Source organism: Micrasema longulum, unplaced genomic scaffold, assembly GCF_059751315.1.
Source record: "Micrasema longulum isolate JH-2025_06_02 unplaced genomic scaffold, ASM5975131v1 h1tg000045l, whole genome shotgun sequence".
In the NCBI taxonomy this organism is placed as follows: Eukaryota; Metazoa; Arthropoda; class Insecta; order Trichoptera; family Brachycentridae; genus Micrasema; species Micrasema longulum.
This window is the reverse complement of record NW_028277252.1, coordinates 819,964-841,100: the sequence shown is the minus strand read 5'-3', so window position 1 is coordinate 841,100 and position 21,137 is coordinate 819,964. Positions and strand designations below refer to the sequence as shown.

General features: G+C 32.3%; 1 protein-coding gene across 1 annotated transcript in view; it reads right to left on the bottom strand.

Annotated features, from left to right (window-relative positions):
* Positions 1–21,137, bottom strand: part of sens-2 (zinc finger transcription factor senseless-2) — a 120,846-nt gene that overhangs the window by 69,856 nt on the left and 29,853 nt on the right. Inside the window, exon 3 of the mRNA XM_088228189.1 lies at positions 291–1,236. Within this exon, the coding sequence (XP_088084315.1) occupies positions 291–1,236 (946 nt within the window). The remainder of the gene's footprint in view (positions 1–290; positions 1,237–21,137) is intronic.

Sequence of the window (21,137 nt, the reverse complement as noted above, 5' to 3'; positions counted from 1 at the left end):
AATAATAAAACAATATACATAGTAGAACTCCGTTAATCCAATTTTAGTCATCCGGAATGCCAAATATCAGGAAATAAAAAATACAAAGGTAACAAAAAAATTATAATCACAATTATTTCAAAAGGGCGCTGGCGGCCAGCGCGTTTTTTCGCTAAAGTAATAGACTTTGCTGGGCTTGTTTAAGAATAATTTTAGATAATAACGACAGGTGCTTATTTATCCGAATAGTTGGAGTTTTATTGTGCTAATATAATGTAAGTTTACCTTAATTTTAGGATATGTATTTTTACCTGTGTTGGCTAAGGCTGATTTCATGTCCGAAAGTCTTATTGCAGAGCTCACAAGCGAAAGGTCTTTTGCCGTTGTGGGAACGACGGGCGTGCACTTCCAATCCGTGTGGAGTAGAGAACATTTTTTCGCACTTTACACAGGAGAAAACATCTGAGAGGGGGTGGCCGTGAGAGTGTACTCCTGGCCTCAGAAGCAGTTGGTGCTGCGCGTGGAGTTGGCTCAACCGAAACAGTTCCTCGGCGGGCAGAGGGCAGTAAGGCGACCCACTTCCCTGACCACCGCCCACTTGAAGCGCCGCAGCTGCTGCGGCTTGAACAGCACTCAGGTACAAGGAGGCAGGGTTCGCGAGAAACCCTCTTTCGTCACTCTCTTTTCCGCTCATCATCGGGTTCGTGGGATACATCGCGGGGTGGAAAAACCCCGGTGGCACAAATTGTCTGGGAAAAAACCCTTGACTCGTACCCGGAGAATATTCCTGACTACTTTTTTGAATATTAGAATCTCTTAAAAATCCCGCGAACGGCATGTTGGGGTAGAACAGAGATCTCGTTACGGTAACCGATTCGCTGAAGGAGGGACCTTCGGCGGGCGGGGAGCGCTGGGGGCGGGGGTGGTCGGGCCGCAGCAGGGCGCTGACGGAGAAGGTCTCGGAGCGCTTCATGGGCGGGCTGCTGCCCAACTCCGGGACGGGCGAAGGGGTAGGCGGCACTCGCGGGGGTGGCGGGGAGTCCACTTCCAGCTCCGGAGAAGTCGAGCGGGAACGGGACCGGGACCGCGAGTGGGAACGAGATCGCGAGCGGGTAGGGCTGCATATGGATCCGGTTCTCTCCATCGAGGCATACATGGCCTTGGGGTAAATATTGTTGTTGTGAAGAGGAACCGCATCTTCTTCTTCGTCGTCAGTCTTTTCTGCCATTAGCCTACTGATTCCGAATTTGATTTGTTCTGAAAAATAAATAGTACCAATTAGGGCTGCGAATATCCTCAAGCATAACTCAAATCAAACGAGAATATCGGTCGCTTCCCCGGCTCGCAGTGGGTGCCTCCAAAAATAAGCGATCACTGCCCTAAAAGAAGGCTGCGTGCCCTGTCGGCACCCTCCGCACATCGCGGCGAGCCAGATCCGCATGTGAAATGAGCTGTATCATGTTGTGTAAAGTGTAAATTGACTTTCATCCCTCGGCGATGGGCAAACCCCCTTAATTAACACATTACGAGGGCGGCCGCCCCTGTTTCCAGTCCCGCTTATGATTTACATGGATCCGAATTTATCGGATTTTACACCCGGCGAGGGGGTTGCTCATGAGGGCAAGTGTAAAGATAATAATAATAAATACGCCCAGCGAGTGCATTATTTGGCATCATGAATGGTGAACTTAGATGATTGTTGTATTGAAAGTAGCGCGTCATGGCGCGAAGCGGAACTAACGCGAATCTGCTTCGGACGCATACAAAAGCACGCCGAATTTTCTGGGTTATGATTTTGTGCACTTGTTTATTCGTACAGTGTACTTTACGAACCCTTTTGTGACCATATAATACTGTGAATAACTGATTCATTTACAGAGAAAAGACCGAATAATATTACAACGTTGTAATATTGTATTGGGTAAAGATAGACACAAAGTCTTCGCGAGACTAATAAACTTACAAAATGTATTTTGTTTTTTAATTTTAAATTAACACTTATACAATTTATTGAATTACTTAAGCCATTAAAGGTAGAAATAATGTGTCAAGGTAAAATATTTACCTACTTACTCCCAAAATTTTACAAAATGTATAGTCATGGAAACAATATTTCTGCCGTTTTAAGCTAAAATGCATTTATTTGCAAAAGTCATATGCGTAAACATGAGCCTTCGAAATATTTTCCCTGCAACCGTTGGCATATATTTGATAGAACGGACTTTAGTCTGTTGCAAGCGTTCACCGGCTACTTTTCTCCTCTCAATTACTAAAATGCCTATATGTACGCTAAGATACTGTACAAATCGATCTGGAAAAGCGATGGTATAACCTTTTACCATTAACTAATGTTTTTATCCTAATGAATACTTGTTTAAAATAGCTATTTTAATGTTAAAAAACGTTTTATGAATATGTTACCAGTTATCTCCTGTCTCTGTCCTGCTCAGTTAGTCGGGCGTATGGTGAAACGATAAACAAAGGTGACCCGAATGCGGAAGGGAGCGACGAACTGAATAGAACTTAAAGAAGACCGATGTAAACAGTCCGTGCTTTTTACTGAACTACTTGTTTTGCTTGTCAAAGTCGACGTGATATGACGTGACGATACTTGCTCCCTCCGCTGGTCGTTCTTTTCTTTTGGGAACGACTTTTTTGCTCAGATTTGTATCGAGTGTTATCTCTAAATATTACAGCTCAATGTATTTTGAGATATAAAACTGTTTAGCATTTATCAATTTCATGCAAAAAAAGAGTGAGTAATCATAAGTGAAAACACAGTGTTTCAATTGTTTTTAATTCATCAAACCCGCGCGTGTCATATCTACTTTGAAATTTTGCTTATAAATATCTAACAAACAAACAAACCGTCATGCCGTTTCACCGTAAGGGTAGGCAGAGAGGATAAAACGCCACATTACTCTATCTTTGTATACGGATATAGCTTCCTCTACATTCATACATCTTCTCATGCTCACGCGCCGACTATTCCGACTTTTGACATGTCCATCTTTAACATTCGCATTGTAAATATTCTTAGCCGTTTTTTCGCTGTCCATTCGCTCTACATGTCCAAACAAACGCAGAGCTCCTTGATTCGTAGTGCGCCGGCTTGGCCGGTCGCACTTGTGTGTAGCTCCGACAAATTATGTAATTAAATAGTGAGTGAACCAAATTAATTGAACTGTAAGGTGTGGAAACTATGAAAAATATATCGCAAAGTGTTCTGTTTTGAGTAAATATTGTTTTAGAGTGAATATGTGAAAAAATAAATAAATAAATAATAAATAATAAATAAAAATTGTGTTATTGCTTTAAAAACTTAAAAATCGTTATACTTATCAATTTTAAAACTGAAATATTTTTTTGTATCAATTGTTCAAAATTTCTTGTAGAACATTACCTCATTTATAACTCGTTTTGTGATTTTTGACTAAAAATCTGCCTTTTTGCTTAGATTTGCGCTTAATCAGAATTTTAATTATTTAAAATAAATAGCTTTTTAATATAAAGTAGGTGTATGTACTAAGTTTAAACTTTCGATTTTAACGAATTTAAAGTTCACGTTATAAAATAATAAAATATAGGAAATCCAAACTTATTAAATGAATGAAATTTTAGGTAAAAAACTGACTAATAATAAAAATAAATAAAATAAAAACTATAAAAAAATTATTCAAATTTGTCTATAACAGATAGCGTTGGAAATATCTTACTTAATTTTAAAATTCCTTAAGTTCATTCCCATTCCGCAACATATAGTGCATAGGGCACTGCATTGGGACACCAATCGCGGTGTCTCTTGATGATTTTTATTACATGAAGGTAAGATGATCAATCGCACTCTTCAGGTACCAGTCCAGGGACTATAAAATATGTTTGGTGTAAAAACACCGTTTCAAATAAATATTTCATACCAACCTGTCGGGAATCGAGCCCGAGACCTCTTGCATGGTAGGTAAACGCGCATACCATTACACCACGAAGCCGATATTTTTTTAAATAATTTACTTTAATGCTGCATTAAATGGATGGAAAACATGATTATTTATCCATAACTTTAACTATCGGACTTTAATTATTTTCTTTTAATTAACACGAATCGAAAAAATGTTTTCAATTCAGCCAAAACAACAGGTGCACGAGCGCTCTAGTGCACTCGGACATGCATTCCACTATGGGCAGTGCATGAGTAAATATTATTGTGCATTGTGTACGCACGGTGCATTTTGCCATGCATTTTGCGGGGGTAAAATGATTGGAGTGAAAAAATGTTCATTAATCGGGATTGTTATATCCAGCACTTTAAACAAACTGAAATCGTTCAGTCCGCGGCGCGAAATAATCCATTTTCAATTTCAATTGTCATAGTTGATAAATTCATAAAATCAGCACTTTTTACATTTTTTCCTCAATTAGGGCCTTTTACCAAAATGTGATAACATCGGTTAAAAAAAAGTTGCATCAGAGCACAAATCATAATAACTCCTCCGATCAACGGATTTATGTTCAAAATTATGTTCCGTTTAAAAAAAAAAATTGAATTTCGTGAGGTTAAATGATCTATTTAAACGCTAAATGGCTCTTATAATAATTTTGTCGTACTTTTATTCAGTTTAGATACTTAATCACGGATAAACATTAAGAGATATTACAAAAAATGATTAATTATACTCTTTTCATAGGATTTCTCTAAAAATAATACATGTATTAAAAATACAGTGCAAACAACTACTTGTGTTTTGTTGTAGTATACTGGTAAAAAAAAATATATATATATAAAATAATAAAAAACGTAGAAAAAGAAATAAGTCAAAGATAAACGAACGAATAGTGTACTTGAAATTACATATTGTAAATCGAGACTTAAGACACTAATTTTTCATAGCTCTATGTTCAATACATTCCTTAAAGATAAAAATATAATAGAGATGAATTTTTTTTTTTTCAATTTGATGTATGTCTTTAGATTATGGATAATTATTTCGCAGATTTACATAGTTTTTTTTTAATGTACAGCATAGTTGAACTTTTTTTTATGTGATACATAATATGTCAACTGCATCCCATCAAAAAAAATTGTCTTTCGGAAATAATGTTCGAAATACTCGTTTCCAAATAGAAAATCTTTAAGTTATATTTGTAATCTGTAAGTTTGTTTTTGTACTTAAAAAACCCCGACTGGGTTAAAGATGTAAAATATATTGTACTATTTTGTATGGAGCAATAAGCTGAGGTAATTGGCTAGTTTTATCGTTCTCTAAAAACGGGCTAAGCGCAGGGCGCGCGTTATAGTTATTTTGTAGGAATATATAAACGGTAATGGTTATTTATAATATATAACAAAAAAAAACCATAAACAAAGTTTCTATAAAACATTATTATCGTAATTCAAATATAATGGTTAGCTGAGCATAATCGCTTATTTGGACGATTTGCCCCTGCTTTATACAAACGAAAAACCAGAAAAACAATAAGGAAAATACTACAAAACCTAACGAATATGTAAATGTAATATGATGTACAAATATACATAGTAAGTGTAAGGTTAGATTTGTGAATTAATAGTTACACAGTTAGTAAAAGTGATTATATAACACAATTCTTTACCTATGTTTAATGCCTGTCTACAAACATTTGGACAAATTCAAAATATTGTAATAATGAAACACCTTTACCATGCACTGGCAAATTCTGTGTTGACTTACGGTCTAATTGGTTGGGGAGCTTGCACAAAAACCGCCCTTGAACCTGTAGCAATTGCACAGAAATCTTTAATCCGAGTCATTTTTAAAAAAACATTTCGCTATCCAAGTGACTTGTTCTTCAAAGAATTCAGAGTACTGAATATTATTCAACAGTATATATTAAGAACGGTAGTGGTTACACACATAAATAGAGACATTTACCCGAGCGTCAACCACAACCATAATACAAGATACTCTAATAGGGATCTGATACTAAGTGAAGGGGTCAACACTGCTCTGGCATCGAGACAACACTATTACGTAGACAAAAAGGTCCATAACCTTTTGCCAGAATCGTGGAAAGACGGGAGTGTTGTCAAGTTACGGAAGGTGTTGACTTCGCTCTTTCATGACATTGGTCTTAGGGAGTCAGAAAAGTTGATGCATGCCACGGATTGGAGAACCTTACTGGATGTCAAAAATAAAATATAAAAAATAAGGAATAATTTTAAAAATATATATTTATAGATGACAACCATGAAGTTTCGCATAAATAAATTGTCTATGTTTTTATGAATGTATGTATGTGTATGCGCATGGGTGTATGTACGTGTGTGTGTGTATGTACATGTGTATATATGTGTATATTTATATATATGTTTGTATATATGTGTATGTCTGTATGTATATGAATCAAAATGTGTATCCGAATAAGTTTATATTTTGTTTGTCTGTGCTCTATATTAATTTGTTAACTATTTTTATATATTAAAATGTAATTGTCTAGCTTGGAACGGGGTATGTACCCTTGTTAGCTGGGCAAAGTGAACATGGAATTGTATTTTGATAAAGAGTGTGAATAAATAAATAAAAATAAATAAAATAATAAGATTGTTTACAAAAACGAATTGACCAGAAAATGATTGTTTTAAACCAATTGAATTTTTGAAAAGATATTTTTTTATTAAAACGTAGATTTTATTTCAATAAATATACGAAGAGATGCGATGTTAAAAATTCACAACCTACAAACGGTCAAGTGGAACTTTATTCACATTTACGCTGAAGTGAAACAGCCTGAGGGAATAAACGCCATTTTGTACAAGGAAAAACGTCCTCGAATCGTATTGTGTTTTATGGAAAATCTTTGTTCTACCCAAGTTTACTTTCAGAATAGTTTATGGAACTTCTAGCAGCCATTCCCACGGGGAAGTGGATGTTTGTCTACTCACATGACACATTCCACCATGATTGATTGTCACATACTCCTTTACCGTGCATTTAAAAAGAGGTTAAATAAAATAAAACATGAAGTGAGGGATTCATAACATCAAATAGGGTTGATATGTTGCGTCACTTATACTTAGTTACATACGGAAACTTATCCATCAGGGTAAATTAATGATTGATCAATTACACGATTTATATGCCCATACTGTGTGTATATATATATTTATTTCTTTTACAATTCTGTGCAAATGAAAACAAAAATCATGACATAATGTATAATATATTTATGGAGACTTGTAAGAATAAGTTTTAGAATGTCGCACAATGCCTGCCACCTATTCTCCTCGACGGATTCAAATCGTGGCATCTCTCTACGGCCCAAAACGGCAAACGATTGAGCTTTGAGAAAAGTTACCACAGAAAAATATTGGGTGTGCGGTGGTGGTACGACTTAGTAAGAAATTAAAAAATAAGACAACAAACTCGCAAATTTCCGGTGATATTCGTCACTAAGCGGGGGCGATACGGCTGCCTTGGCCATGTATTATGGATGCCTTCCGAGAGCCTCGACCCCACTTGTCTACTAAAAAGCATCAGGTTCTCGCGGTCCTGGACATCCACGCAGCAGACAGATGCCTGGAGAGATTTTGTGGACACCATATGCTCCACCTAAGGAGCGGATATGGATTGCGTCAAGTAAGTAAACAAAAAGGTTTATTTTTTCACTACAACAGGCCAGGCTAGGCCCATTACAGTGGTCAATTTTAGTACAAAATACAGCACAGAACTCACCGGAAATTGCACCTCGAACATTCCGCACTATCAATTTTAGAGAACTGTCAAATAATAACTAATGAATTTTAAAACAGTTTTTATTGTTTTAATAAACTAGATATTTGCAGTCCTAGAATATTATACAAAATGTCTCATTTCCCTCTAGGGTGTGGGATTATGTTACGTGTTTTAGTGCATAAAGACAGCGCAGCGTGATGCAGCCAAGGAAATTTCTAAGGGAAAACCAACCAGTCACGATCTCTTGTTTTGACATCTGATGACGTTTTGGGCGGGAAAATGCCTGGGGGATGAATCGTTTAAGAAACAACTTCTCGACATAACCAGAATTCTAAATTTTTTACGTACCTATACATCTCAAGATATGTATTATTTAGACTGTTTAGCGCGAGTACCCGTGGAGACAAAATAAAATAATTTTGCGTAAGTAAAAATGAAAGGTTGGTTAAAAAAAATTGAAGAGTAACATTTGGTAATTTAAAATTTTCCATAATTTAGCTTTTATTTACATCTGTTTTTTTTTATTCAATACATCGCAATCATTCCATGTCTTTTTTCTAGTTGGAACTTATGATATCCAAATAAATTTCTCGAGTCAGATTCGCGTCCTTTAGTTCTGACATAAACTGACAAAGAACAGTAGCAGTGGACGTCCAAGGCGTCGAGAACCTGACGCTTTGTAAAGTAGACAAACGTGGTTAAGTTTCTCAGAAGGAATCTGGTGTATATGGTCTTGCCAACCGTGTCGCTTCCGCTTGATGACAGTTATCACTGAAAGTTGCTACATTTGTTCTCTTATTATTATTATTTATTGCAAGTGGTAATTTATTAATATTATGTATCTTTTTTGGGTGATACCGTGTACGTTGGATTTGATCCGATCAAATCCAACATACACGGTATCACCCAAAAAAGATACATAATATTGATAACAGTGACCGTGAAAACCTTCGCACCTATTTAGTAATTTATTATTCATTTATTTAAATACTTACATAAACAGTTTACATGTGCATAAAGACGGGCATATTGCATTAAGGCAATTTCCTCCTACCTACCCAAACCTTTCAATTTGAAAAAATCAGTGGTATATTAACGTATTGTTGGTATATTAAAATATTTTCAGTGTAAATATGGATAAATATGTACATTTTTTCAAGAAATAAAAATCGACTAAATATTTACACTATAATATGAAGAGAGGAGGGGGTAAATAGGAAAGAAAAGAGAAAGAGAAAGGAAAAATTTTAATATTCAGGAAGTGACATTTCATACGTGATTTGAATGTAAATAAAGAAGGAGGTTTATTCCATGATCGCGCAGCTACTACTGCAAAAGAGGAGGCAATTAAATTAGAGCGATGAATGGGTATTGAAAGGGTTCTCTCGTTACAATAACAAAGAGATATTCCATGCTGTGATAGAGGTTGGAAGAGGTCTCTCAGATAAACAGGCGTAGTGGGATTATTAAAAATGTTGTTAAGAAACGATAGAATGTGAATGTTTCTTCTATACCTAATACTGAGCCTGTAGTTGCGTGCAATTTTTGGTTATGTGGTCGAATTTGCGAAGATTTTAGATATAACGTATACAAACATTCTGCAATCAATCCAACTTATCAAGCAATTCAGAATTAGCATTAAACAAAGTATATTTATAATTACGTGCGGAATTAACCAGACAATAGAGAACCTACTCAGCATATTTCAAAACAATAAATGAGGCCCCGGGTTCGATTCTCGAAACGTCTAATATGAAATGTTGAATTCGTAAAATTTCGTTTTTTACTGAAAAATAAGTTTTTAATAAAATATCAATCAATCACCGATCATTCATTCATTCACCATTCAATTAAAAAATGTCGATTGGTCGTACGTCGAATTTAATTTTTGAAATTTAAGCGTGGTCGTAACCTAGCACCTGTCTTAAAGATAAATTATAATTTTATTAAGGCACGAAATGATAACATTGTGTTAGGATACAATAAAAGAAATTTAAATAGATGTACATTTGTTTATCTTTCCAACATGCTCAAAATGTTGAGACGTATATTTCACAATTTTTTTGGTTAAATTCGTTTTCGTTTTTTCAAGGTGCGTATAAGAAAAATGACAATAATTTTACATTTCAAACAAAAATAATGTTCATTTCCAACATTTCTTAAGATAACGTTTGAAAATGTTGCAGCATTTTTTTCTTTATCTGCCGCATTGATAATTTATTATGTTTTTTTACTCTTTTTTCATTTCTTATGTTATTCCTCTAATACTATTTTTTGGAGATTAAAATCGGTTTATCGTAACTTAAGTTAACATTATTTTTACACGTATTTCGAAAAGGTAAAGATTTGTAATTTAGACTATAAATTTGTCTTATAAAAAGAATTAAATAAGTTTATATTATTTCAGTTTGTTTGAAATGTTTTAAAATTAAACAAATATCAAATTATTCAAATGTATAAAATAACACACGTGATACATCTTTTTTTTCTCAGCGTGTCGTATTTAAAAAAATGTATTTTGTCAAACTTCATATATTATTATAGTTCACTGGATTCTACTATTTTTTTTTAGATTCTAAGACTTTTTTTCAGTTTCATACATTTTGTAAGATTTTCATATTTTTATCATTTAAAAGATTTCCATATTTAAATCATCTCTAGACATTACTAAGACTTAATATGCTGTATTATATAAATAAAAAAAATGCTACCTACCTCAGAACATACCTAGTTAGGATAGACAGTATTTAATATATTTGCTTAAAATTGAATTAAAGTTTAATTTTACGTAATAGAAAAATATAACTTTTTTTTACAATTTAAAAAGTAAAAAAGGTCCATTAAATACAGTCAAGTAAAAAAAATTTTTGCTGATAATTAGTAGGATAAAAAATATTTTAAAATTTGTATTTTTTCTTTTTTTTTCCGCAAAAACGTTCATTCCGTTGGCCACGCCCCAAATACGTCTCGATTCATATTTATTTGTTCCTGATCATTTAAATTTGTTTGAAACATTGTCACGAATCTCGACGTCACATCCATCAATAACAAACATGCCGCATTTTTCTAGAAACGTACTTTTTAAAAATTTCTTTTTTAAATTTATATATGAAAGCAGTTCTCCATAATATCCCTATTTATATTGAAAATACAATTAATTATTCTATATCCATTTCATGCATATTTTTACCGGTATTCGTAGTATGTGATATTTCCCTATTGTATTACATTAAATTTGACTTAATTGTACCCTTTTTCACTGTTTTGCAAACATAACATATTGTATTATTTATATTATTAACGCTGAATTTTGTCACTGAACTGAACTGAATGTTTAATTATTCAAATTTATGAACTTTTATAATTTAGTTCACTTTTCTCTATAAACATCTGCAGGTAGATGGTGAAATTGAGTACTTAACTTTGTTGAGATAGAAGGTATCTAATATTTTTGCCAATAATTTAATTGAATATAATTGTACTACACCTAATTTCGCCCAATTAAACCCTTTTCTACTGTTTTGAAAACAAAACTTACTGTAATATTTACTATAATAATAAATGTCGATTTTCGGCACTGAACTGAAAACGTATAATAATATGATTATGAAGAAAATTCCTACAAAATATTGTTGTAGCACTAATAAAATACCAATAACTATAATTGCCTAGTAAGCAGACAAATGTCGAACGCACAGTACACAGTGGTTGTTATTCATGTTTGATGCATGTTACGTACATGATGTGTACATGAAGTACGTTACCTTCATTTTCCCGCACCCGTCTAGGGTCCTGTTTGCTCACGTGGCTCCAACCGTGCACAACTCGAAGTTTACCCAATAAAATATGCATTTTTATCTCTGTTTGGACAACGTGTATCACCGCTCCGTGTCGTGTGTTTTGTTTGCCTTGGTTTGCGGGCGTATTAAGGAACGGATAGCGGACCTACCCTTATATGAGGATGAGGGTGTTCAATCGTGAATTGATAAAAAAAATGAATATGAATAATTTTTACAATTTATCGATTGATTGATTTGATAAATAAAGTCAAATAGTGGACTCATTGCTACTCCAATTCATCCACAAATAATTTATATTAATTCCTATTATTACACTGAAGGATTTAACATTACGTATAAATATTTGTAATTTATGAGTTGGTGCATACTCGTACATGTTATAAAAGGTTCGATTCCCAGTGAGAAAACAAAAAATATTTTGCTTGTTTTTTCCCAAGCTTAGGTGTACTGTGCTGTTATTCCCCACTATAAGTGGGCTTGTGCAAAAAAAAATTTTTATTTTATTTTATTATTATTTATTAGCTTTTACCCGTGGCTTCCCTCGTGAGATATTTATTAGGGAGATAATAGTTTATTTATTAATTTTGTCGTTTAACAATACAAATTCTTCGGTGGAATGATACCCTTTTTCGGGATAAAAAGTACCCTATATCGATTGCTGGTCCTCCAACTAACGTTATGCAAAAAAAAAAAACGACAATCCGTTTGTCTATGGTGACGTAAATCGTTATCATGTTTAAATATGAATACTTTTTTTCACTAAGAATTTATTTTTCTATTCAGATTTCCTGTGACAGTGATATTTTTTCGGGATAAAAAAGAGCTTAAACACGTATCAGCTCTCCGGCTATTACTATGCAAGGATCTAAAAAATCAGCTCTATCGGTAGCTCCGTTGCAATGTGAAGAAAACACAAAACACAGACAAACGCACTTCCGCATTTATATCTATCTAATAGGTACATAATTTTATACAATATTCCCAAGGAGTTTTTGAATAAACTCGTTTAGGTACAAGCATATCATTATAATATTTTTTCAGGAAGGTATTTAATACTTATTATTTTTACCGATTATGTACAAAAGTAGAATAAAAATTATTCAGGTTTTTAGTTGATCAATTAGTACTTGACGCAAGTTATAAAAGAGTAGTGTGAAAAAAAAATTAGCACCCCCTAGAAAGGAATAGCGAGCCTATTCGGTGGTGGAGCAGCACTATGCAGCATACAAAGATCTTCGTCTCACTGTAGATTGCCTCTACGCACGCAAGCTAACAGCGAATATTGAACGATATGAGAAATTACTATAAAGTTTTTACTGTCCGGAATAAACCTTTATTTATGTATGTGTTTATTTAGGTCTCTTTCATAACGTAAAATTTAGCATATTACATAATATTAGGGTGCCTTTTTACTTTCTTGCGGTTCCTTTTATGTTTTCACGTATACATAATTTATTGTTTGTACAATTTACTGATCTTAATAAACTGTTGTATTCTTTTCCTAAATACGTGATATTTGATTAAAATTTATTATAAATTATATGCTGTTAGGTATATATATCTACCTGACTTCTTCATCTTTGTTGAAATATCTGCTTTCTCAGATGAAATACTAAGACGACCAATCTAGAACTTGTTCACATACAAAGATTTAAACATACCAACTGAAACATATATTTTTTTATAAATATTAATTTAAATAAAAATAAAAATGATAACGTAGAAATTCAGAGTAAACGTAGAAGAATTACATAAATATTATTTTTAAATGAAAACAATAATTAACGCATACATTAAAAATAATTATAAAAAGAACCCGCTTTACTCGTTTAAATCATTGAAAAACAGAAAGAGATTGTTTATTTTAAATATTGAAGAAATGAAAGAGCAAACTACGCCATTGAATGAAATAAAATGTGAACACACTAAGCTTTGCATTCTTTGCATTAAATTTATCTTAATATGGAGTGCTTAGCCTCGTATAATAAGCTAATATCTTTAGATCAATCATTTGTAATCGTTGGGATATATTTAGCAATGGGGGAAAGGTTAATAATCCGATAGATTTGTTGTTATAAATATAATGAATGCGGCCGGAATATTTACGCAGCTTTGTTTTAAATATGGTTTAACCTGTTGGGGGACAATCATAGTTCCATTAAAGTGAATAAGTGATAAGTTAACTAGCGGCACGTTGTTTGCTTAGCAAAGGTAAATTTAAAATGGATTAAGAAAACGAGAAAATAGAACCTTAGGCCAAACTTATAAAATGGTAAATCTTATGTCTACAAATCATATTAAAAGAAATCAATTATGGATATTTATAAATCACAAGGATTCCTTTTTTTCTTTTACCATATTCATTCCTAAGTGGAGGACGACGACATCACCAGACGCCTCCAGAAGACCCCATCACTAGCCAGCACTTACGTCTCCTCGCACGTCAATCTCGCGTTCCTTAGTTCAGCCGTAGAAAGCCGAAATATCGTCACTGACGGTTTATGATTATCCGTGTTCACGTATTATAAATAGAAATAACAATTTATTATAGTTAACTTTACTTCTTTTTCTTAGCGTTCGTATTTTAAAACTATTTTTATACTTTTCTATATGCTAGTAGAATTACTGTATTTGGTATATCGTATTTGGTATATTAATTTAATTAATCTGCCAGTAGAGTATATCGTATTTGGTATGTTAATTTATATTTTTAATCCAATTCTTGACATATAAATCAACACAAAAATATATAAAATCACCTTTAAAACTGAAAAAAAACTTAAATAAACCTAATTATAAACGACGTTCTTACAAGGTTACATTATTTTGCAAAAACGTTAGAGATGGGACAAATTGATCAATGTAATTTGATCAAATAAAAAAATAATTTGTTTGATGTTGTTCACGAAAAAAGTATAAATGTCTTATTTTTTGGTGAATAATTGTGTTAAACACACTATAATAGGCTTGTTTTTTGCGTTTTTTATATCAATTTTCGGAAACAGAGTTTCATGATTGCATGAAATAACTGATAAAATCGATTTGATCAGTGATCAGTAATTTCCCATCACTAATGAACTATGTTTGACAGCTGTCATTTTAATCAAGCTAAATTTTAAGGACTATAGTGTTCCATTATCTATTAAAAAAATTAGTATCGAGAAAATGTTCAAAAAGGCTATAAAAAATGAATATTGGAGTTAGGTAGAAGTAAAATCTATTGTCTCATTCGCCCAAACCAATATTGAATCAATTGCTCCAGAAGTGTATAGCTTATGTTAGGTTTTTGTTCTTTCATTAATTTCTACTCCCCCGTTATACCTTATTTTCGAAAGTTAGTAATATTTGTTATCTTTACTAAACGGGAATAAAAGCTTTTTTTACTCTGCCTTTGATTAATTTTCGGGTGTCCGCGAACTTGTCTAATGTCTCAAATGAAAATATTTCCATAACTATTTTTACAGTTCACTGTACTGATTTTAAACAGTACTCATTACTCATTACCACTTACATAACCATGTTTACAGCTTGTGTAAAGCGTTGTTGTGTGTAATGAAATTCTTCTAGGACATGATAATCGGATAATAAAGCGGCATTCTTTGTGACTGGATTAAGGCCGATGTGGAAAACCCAATCAATCACAAAATCACAAATTGTTATTAAGACCCGCGGTGATATCGTCTGACGAGTGTAACAGAAACACAATCAAATACCCAGATGGATTACAACTTTTTTTGAAGATAAAAATACTTGTGTAGATGGTGAGCAACATTTTTACTAGATAACGATAATTCTGATTTATTGCAATCAATAACAAATATGGCGGATTAGATTTGAAGCGAGTTTAGAGATTACGAAAAATATTGCGATGCAGGTAATTAAATATTCTTTCAATTTGATTTTTTGATTTAAATTCAAACGTGTCTATAAATAATATTTTGAATATGTTAAAATATTTCTAGAAATAAATAGTTTGGTAGAACTCTAGAATTTCAAAGAGGAGCGAACCTTGTGGGGAGGGACCACAACCAGGTTCAATTTTTTTACTATCCAAGAACACTGGAAAGGCATTTTACACCCAGTTTTATCTGCTGTCTTCGGACGTACGGTACACAAATATGATAACTATTTTTGAAAAACGCAAAAGATGCCGACACAGAAAATTTAATTCTGGTAAATCGGTTTATTTTTGAAGTTTAAACGTCGATTTTGTGGATTTTAGTTAGGCATAATCAGTTTGATGTGCAGTTGTTTTTTTCGCACAGTATCGGGCATTTGCGAAAGTGTGACTAATAAACGATGCTCAAACACTCGTTCATCAAAATTGTCTTGACACTGCACATCCTCTTAATGACAGTTCGTAAAAATATGTCAAATTTTGTGTGATTCTACGAACTTCGTACGAGAGGTTAAGAATAAAGAATAAGAAAATCAAAATATGGAATAATAAAAATATAAAGATATTTATTTTTTATTCTATTTTAAAAAATTAAGAAGAGTAAATATCGTGTGATCGCTTAAACTAGCTAATGATGATTTTTCAACTTTGCAAATGTCTAAACATTTACATATTATATTTCCCTAAAACTCCTTTATCTGTGTGGTTTCAATCCTTTTCACGGGCGGTTACTGCGTAATATTTCCAAACGACAAAATGCTAATGTCCTGACTAACAAAGCTCAGCCTCATCCGTTTGCAGTTTGCCTGTATCAGTGTAGACTTGAAGAGACGGAGACGATCAGGTGAATTCGGCTGATGACGTAATGGTGGACATCCTCATAATGCGCTGTAAGCAAGTTGGAGCGCCTCCCACGTGCTAATCTGACAATCTGGTGTCCACTCATCTCTAATTCTTCAATCTCAGGAGATTCTAGCACAGATACATGCACACACCTACACGCGTGTACACTCACTGAGGATAATTAAATATACGATCAATGTAAAGATAGCCTCTTCATGTTTTACACAAATTTTAACTAACCCTTTCAGACCTCAATTCATTCCTGTGGGTATGAACAATAATTCATTCATTAGATATACTAATGGTCATCGCGTTTGTCTCCCATGCAAGAGGTTTCGGGTTCGATTCGGATAGGGGATAAATCTGATTATGAAAAAGACCAGAATCCTGGACGGGCGGTAACGGAAATTGGGATTTTAATGTATAATGATGGTTTGGTAGTACTAAACGTATGTAATATGTATGGTAATAGAACTCTCAAATATTTAATACGTGGCATATTTAATTAATTGCCGAACGAACTTGAATTTAACACACAATGTAACAAAAGCAAAATAAGAGAGTGGCTACTCGATCAAAAGTTTTGAATAGTAGCTTGTGTGTAAATATTTTAATTTTTCATATATTTTCTAGAATTAAAAAAAAAAAAAAAAAAATATTATTATTATTGGTATAAACGTGTATATTCTGATCTTTCAGGCTGTTGATAATATTACCGTGCAACAATGAACTGTTAATTCATTGTTTTTATGAATGTAGATAATATTATACAAGTTAGTATAAATACAATATCCATCAACAAGTTAAAAAAAGTAGCTTTGTGGGATTTTAGTTTTAGTAAAAATATCAATATTGAAATGTTAAAACTGTAAAAATTTATAATTATATTAGTAAAATAAAACAAAATAAAAAAGTAAAGGTGGTTCTACACTGCAATATTTCACTGTCCCATGAGAATAACAGACCGGAACCCTGGACGAGTGTTTTTAAGTCGATAGCTACGCTAAATAAAACTTCTTAAGAATGAAACCGGTAGAAAATAATCGCTCGTTCGTCTACCATGCTTGATTAATTGCGGGGTAGGTCTGAAATATTTATTTAAAAGGATGTTTTACATAGCTGTATTTCATTGTTTCTGGACTAACACCTGAAGCTTAATACTGATCACCTTAACTTGTATCTAAAAAAATAATTTGAAATAAATATTTTTTTTATTTCATGTATCATTTATTTTTATGAACACCTGGCATGAAAGGGTTAACAGAATGAGGAAATTCAAAAGATTTAAAAAAACAAATTATTTCTAAAAAGACTTTAAAACCAAGCCAAACAAAATATTTTTGTGTATGGTATTATCATCGCCACAATTTTAAAAAAATTGCCAAAATAAAAATAAAACTATTGCATTATCGATTTGATTCCAATTTATCTGTTTACATGTACTTTTAAAAAATTTTTTTTAGATAGAAATGTAATCAAGTTTGGGCATGTTTTTTTTGGTTTTAATACACTGACGCATTATAAATAGAGAAGTAATTTATTACTTTATCAGCTAGATTTAGCAAAATTATATAAGTATTTTTTTTCATTTTTAAATTTAAATGACTTCCAAAACTATGGAGTTTGACTTGCATAATAAAATTAAAATTAGAAACGAAATGTTTTTGGAGGGATTACAGCGTTTTAATCAGGATTATTTCAATCTTATAAGCTCTCTTTAATTTCTGCCGCTTACATTTTCAGTAATAATTAATCAAAACAAAAAAAAATATTTAGCAATATGTATGAGATAACGGTATGCCAAAAGACATATCGCCGCCAATGAGTAATAAGGTCATACGTGACGTTTGTTGATACAGGAAAATGAGCCTTGCGGAATGTAAACATCGCAAGTTATCTTTAACAACGGTATCTTCTTACAGAAGCCCATATTTCTTTAAAGGTGAGTTTGAAGTTGCGTACTGCTGAAGAAAGCAGAGGCGAGCCTTACTTTGTATGAAGTTATTACTTTTTTTTATGTTTTAAATTTAGAAATAGATCAAGTTTGTTCATATGATTATTGCGGCGAAATTGAGAAAATAAGAATTCAAAAATTTTGTGACTTTAAAATTAATTACCTGTGGAAAATGGAAATTATTGATTGTAAATAAAGGGGTGCGTCTTTGATATTATTGGTTTGATTATTCCGCAATCGAGCAGCTACTAATGTGAAAGAGGAGGCAAAAAAATTGGAGCGGTGGATGGATATTGAAAGGGTTTTCTCGTTACTAAAACGAAGAGACAGTCCATGAATTTATAGAGGTTGGAATAGCTCTCTCAGATAAACAGGAGAAGTTTTTATAAAAAATATAATTTCTATAAATTTGTCATTGGTTGCCCATAAAACTTATAAATATGTAATTCTCAAAAAAAAACAAAAGCATTTCCATAAAATTTTAGTTTTTTTTTTACATATACGTTTTTTTTAAATCGCGTTTGCGGAAAAATTACAAACAACATTAATTCTGTAATAATGCAAACGATGAAAATTAATACACCTGTCTCAACACAGTTTTTTTAAAAATCATGTCGCCGAATCAGGTCTAAGTGCACAAAATTTGTTAAAACTTGTGTCATTGCGTACAATTATTAAGTAAAAAAAAAAATTGAGGCATTTTTTGCTTTGTTAAAGTATGATTTAAAATAAATGTTTCGCCACTGGTGTTAAGCCGTCCACACACCTTGTGTTGTCAATTGACTCAATTGTTATACAACACGAAGTCGAAATGTCGATAAGGTAATCCTCGTTATCGAAGTTTCTTAATTCCTCGTTCGATTTTCAAATTACACGTTGAAAATCATCGACAGTGTAAACTAGATACGATTTTCAAAGACATTTACCGCGATATGAAATCAAAACCATAAACACGGTGGTGTAAACCGTCGCGATAAGCGTTCGGGTAAGTTGATAGGATAGTAAAATGGGGTAAGTTAATTTTATAAAAGTACATTATTATAAAATGATTTTGATATTGTTTTTAGAAACTATTTTTTGTAATTATTAAAATACTATGGATCCAACTACAGAGCAGACACAGGTAATGCTGACGAAAGGAAATATACATTAAAAATTAAAAAGCGGAAGGGGGGGGGGGTTGTTCAGGGGTGGTATTCTGAACACAATAGTGCGCGAAGAGAACGCTTTATTAACTCACATTTACGTACTAAATACATCCTAACAAACATCCTAACAAAGCGATCTCCAGGCGCGCTATATCATTCAGAATACCAGTCCATGGTTAGTATTATAAACGCAATTATTGCGCGAATTTATGTACTAAATACGCGTTATACCGCGATATAAATGCGTTCAAAATACCTGCCCAGGCTCAGTTCAAAAGGGGATTTTATTATGGTAAATAGTTCTTCCGGCTTTTCGGAGATCTCTTTGGCACTAAAACCGTGTGGGATGAAGATGGATTGGCATGGTTTAGCTCGAAGTCTTATATGTTTATCATGCTTATGAATGTATACCATTCTTTTATCGCTCTTGTTTGTCCTTGCTGCACAGCTTTGTGTTATTTTTGTTCAGTTTCTCGTTTATATGTTTCTTCATATATTGGCTGTAATTGGCTTAGGCCGTGTATATAATAAATTAATAAATAAAAAAGACAAATAATAATTGATAATTCGTGAAAACAAAATGTAAATATAGGGGTTTAAGTCATGCAACCCGTTATACAATTTTATGTAGCATGTTATTTGATTTTTAAATGATACATATGCATCTGTATTATTTTAATTCAGAAAAAAATTATTTTGCTGAAAATGAGACAAATAAGACAGTTACTGTCTAATTTCCATCATTCTACAACCTATAATATTCATATTTAACCCTATTTTACGGTGCCAATATGCTATTTCATATAAAATGAAGCGTGAGTAAGTAATTAATAAAGGATGCTTATTTATTTATAATTTTTAGGGTGTGCCTAGACTATTTTAGACGCTTCTGATATAAAATGCTTAATCAAATATATTTATTTGACAATCAGCTAGAAGTGTATAAGCCTAATCAATCATTTCGTAATTACGGTTCGTATTGTATTTTTATAATTAATCAAAATCCCGATGTTTAGGTATGTGAAATTATTTTGTCCACAATCACAAACGGCTATTTTCAATTTAAAACTAATATTGTATTGACGTCAGTAAATAATTTGATAAATTGTGAAAGTATCAGCTCATTTCTCACGCAATTTATAAGGCACATCACACGTATACAATATTAGTTTATTATATAAAATATATTTTTAAATAATTTATTACTTTCCTTCTTTAACCTTATTCCCTCTTAATATATTTGATGTTTTGTTTTATTTTTTAATATCATACAAACTATTTCCAATATACGATAAATAAAATTATTACAAATATATTTTAGTATTATTATTTGTTAATTTGACAGATTCTATTATTTTTTAATTGGATTATGCTTGTAACTACATAATATGTGTGATTAATATTCTATTACTTTTTTAAAGTTTTTTTTTCGGATTATTCCTCATAATTTTAATACTGTATTGCATGTAGTTAATATTTATTTTAAGTGACTAGATATTTTGTGGTAGTTAATTATTATGGCTTAACAAAAGTGCACGACAAAAAGCCTTAATATGTAAGTTAAAAAATGTGTTGAAATATGTAATTTAACTTAATTTAAAAAATAATATTTATTATCCTCGTGTGTTATAAATAAAAATCTTTATCTTGACAAATAAAAACCAATTTTAAATAAAAAAACACACACAATTTGAACAATTCTTGGTTATATTCTTAGTTATATTATAGTTTGTATGTTTGTTAAATTGATAAACCGCTGACTGCATAATAAATGTAAACGTCGAATGTCTGGAACAAGTAGAAGAA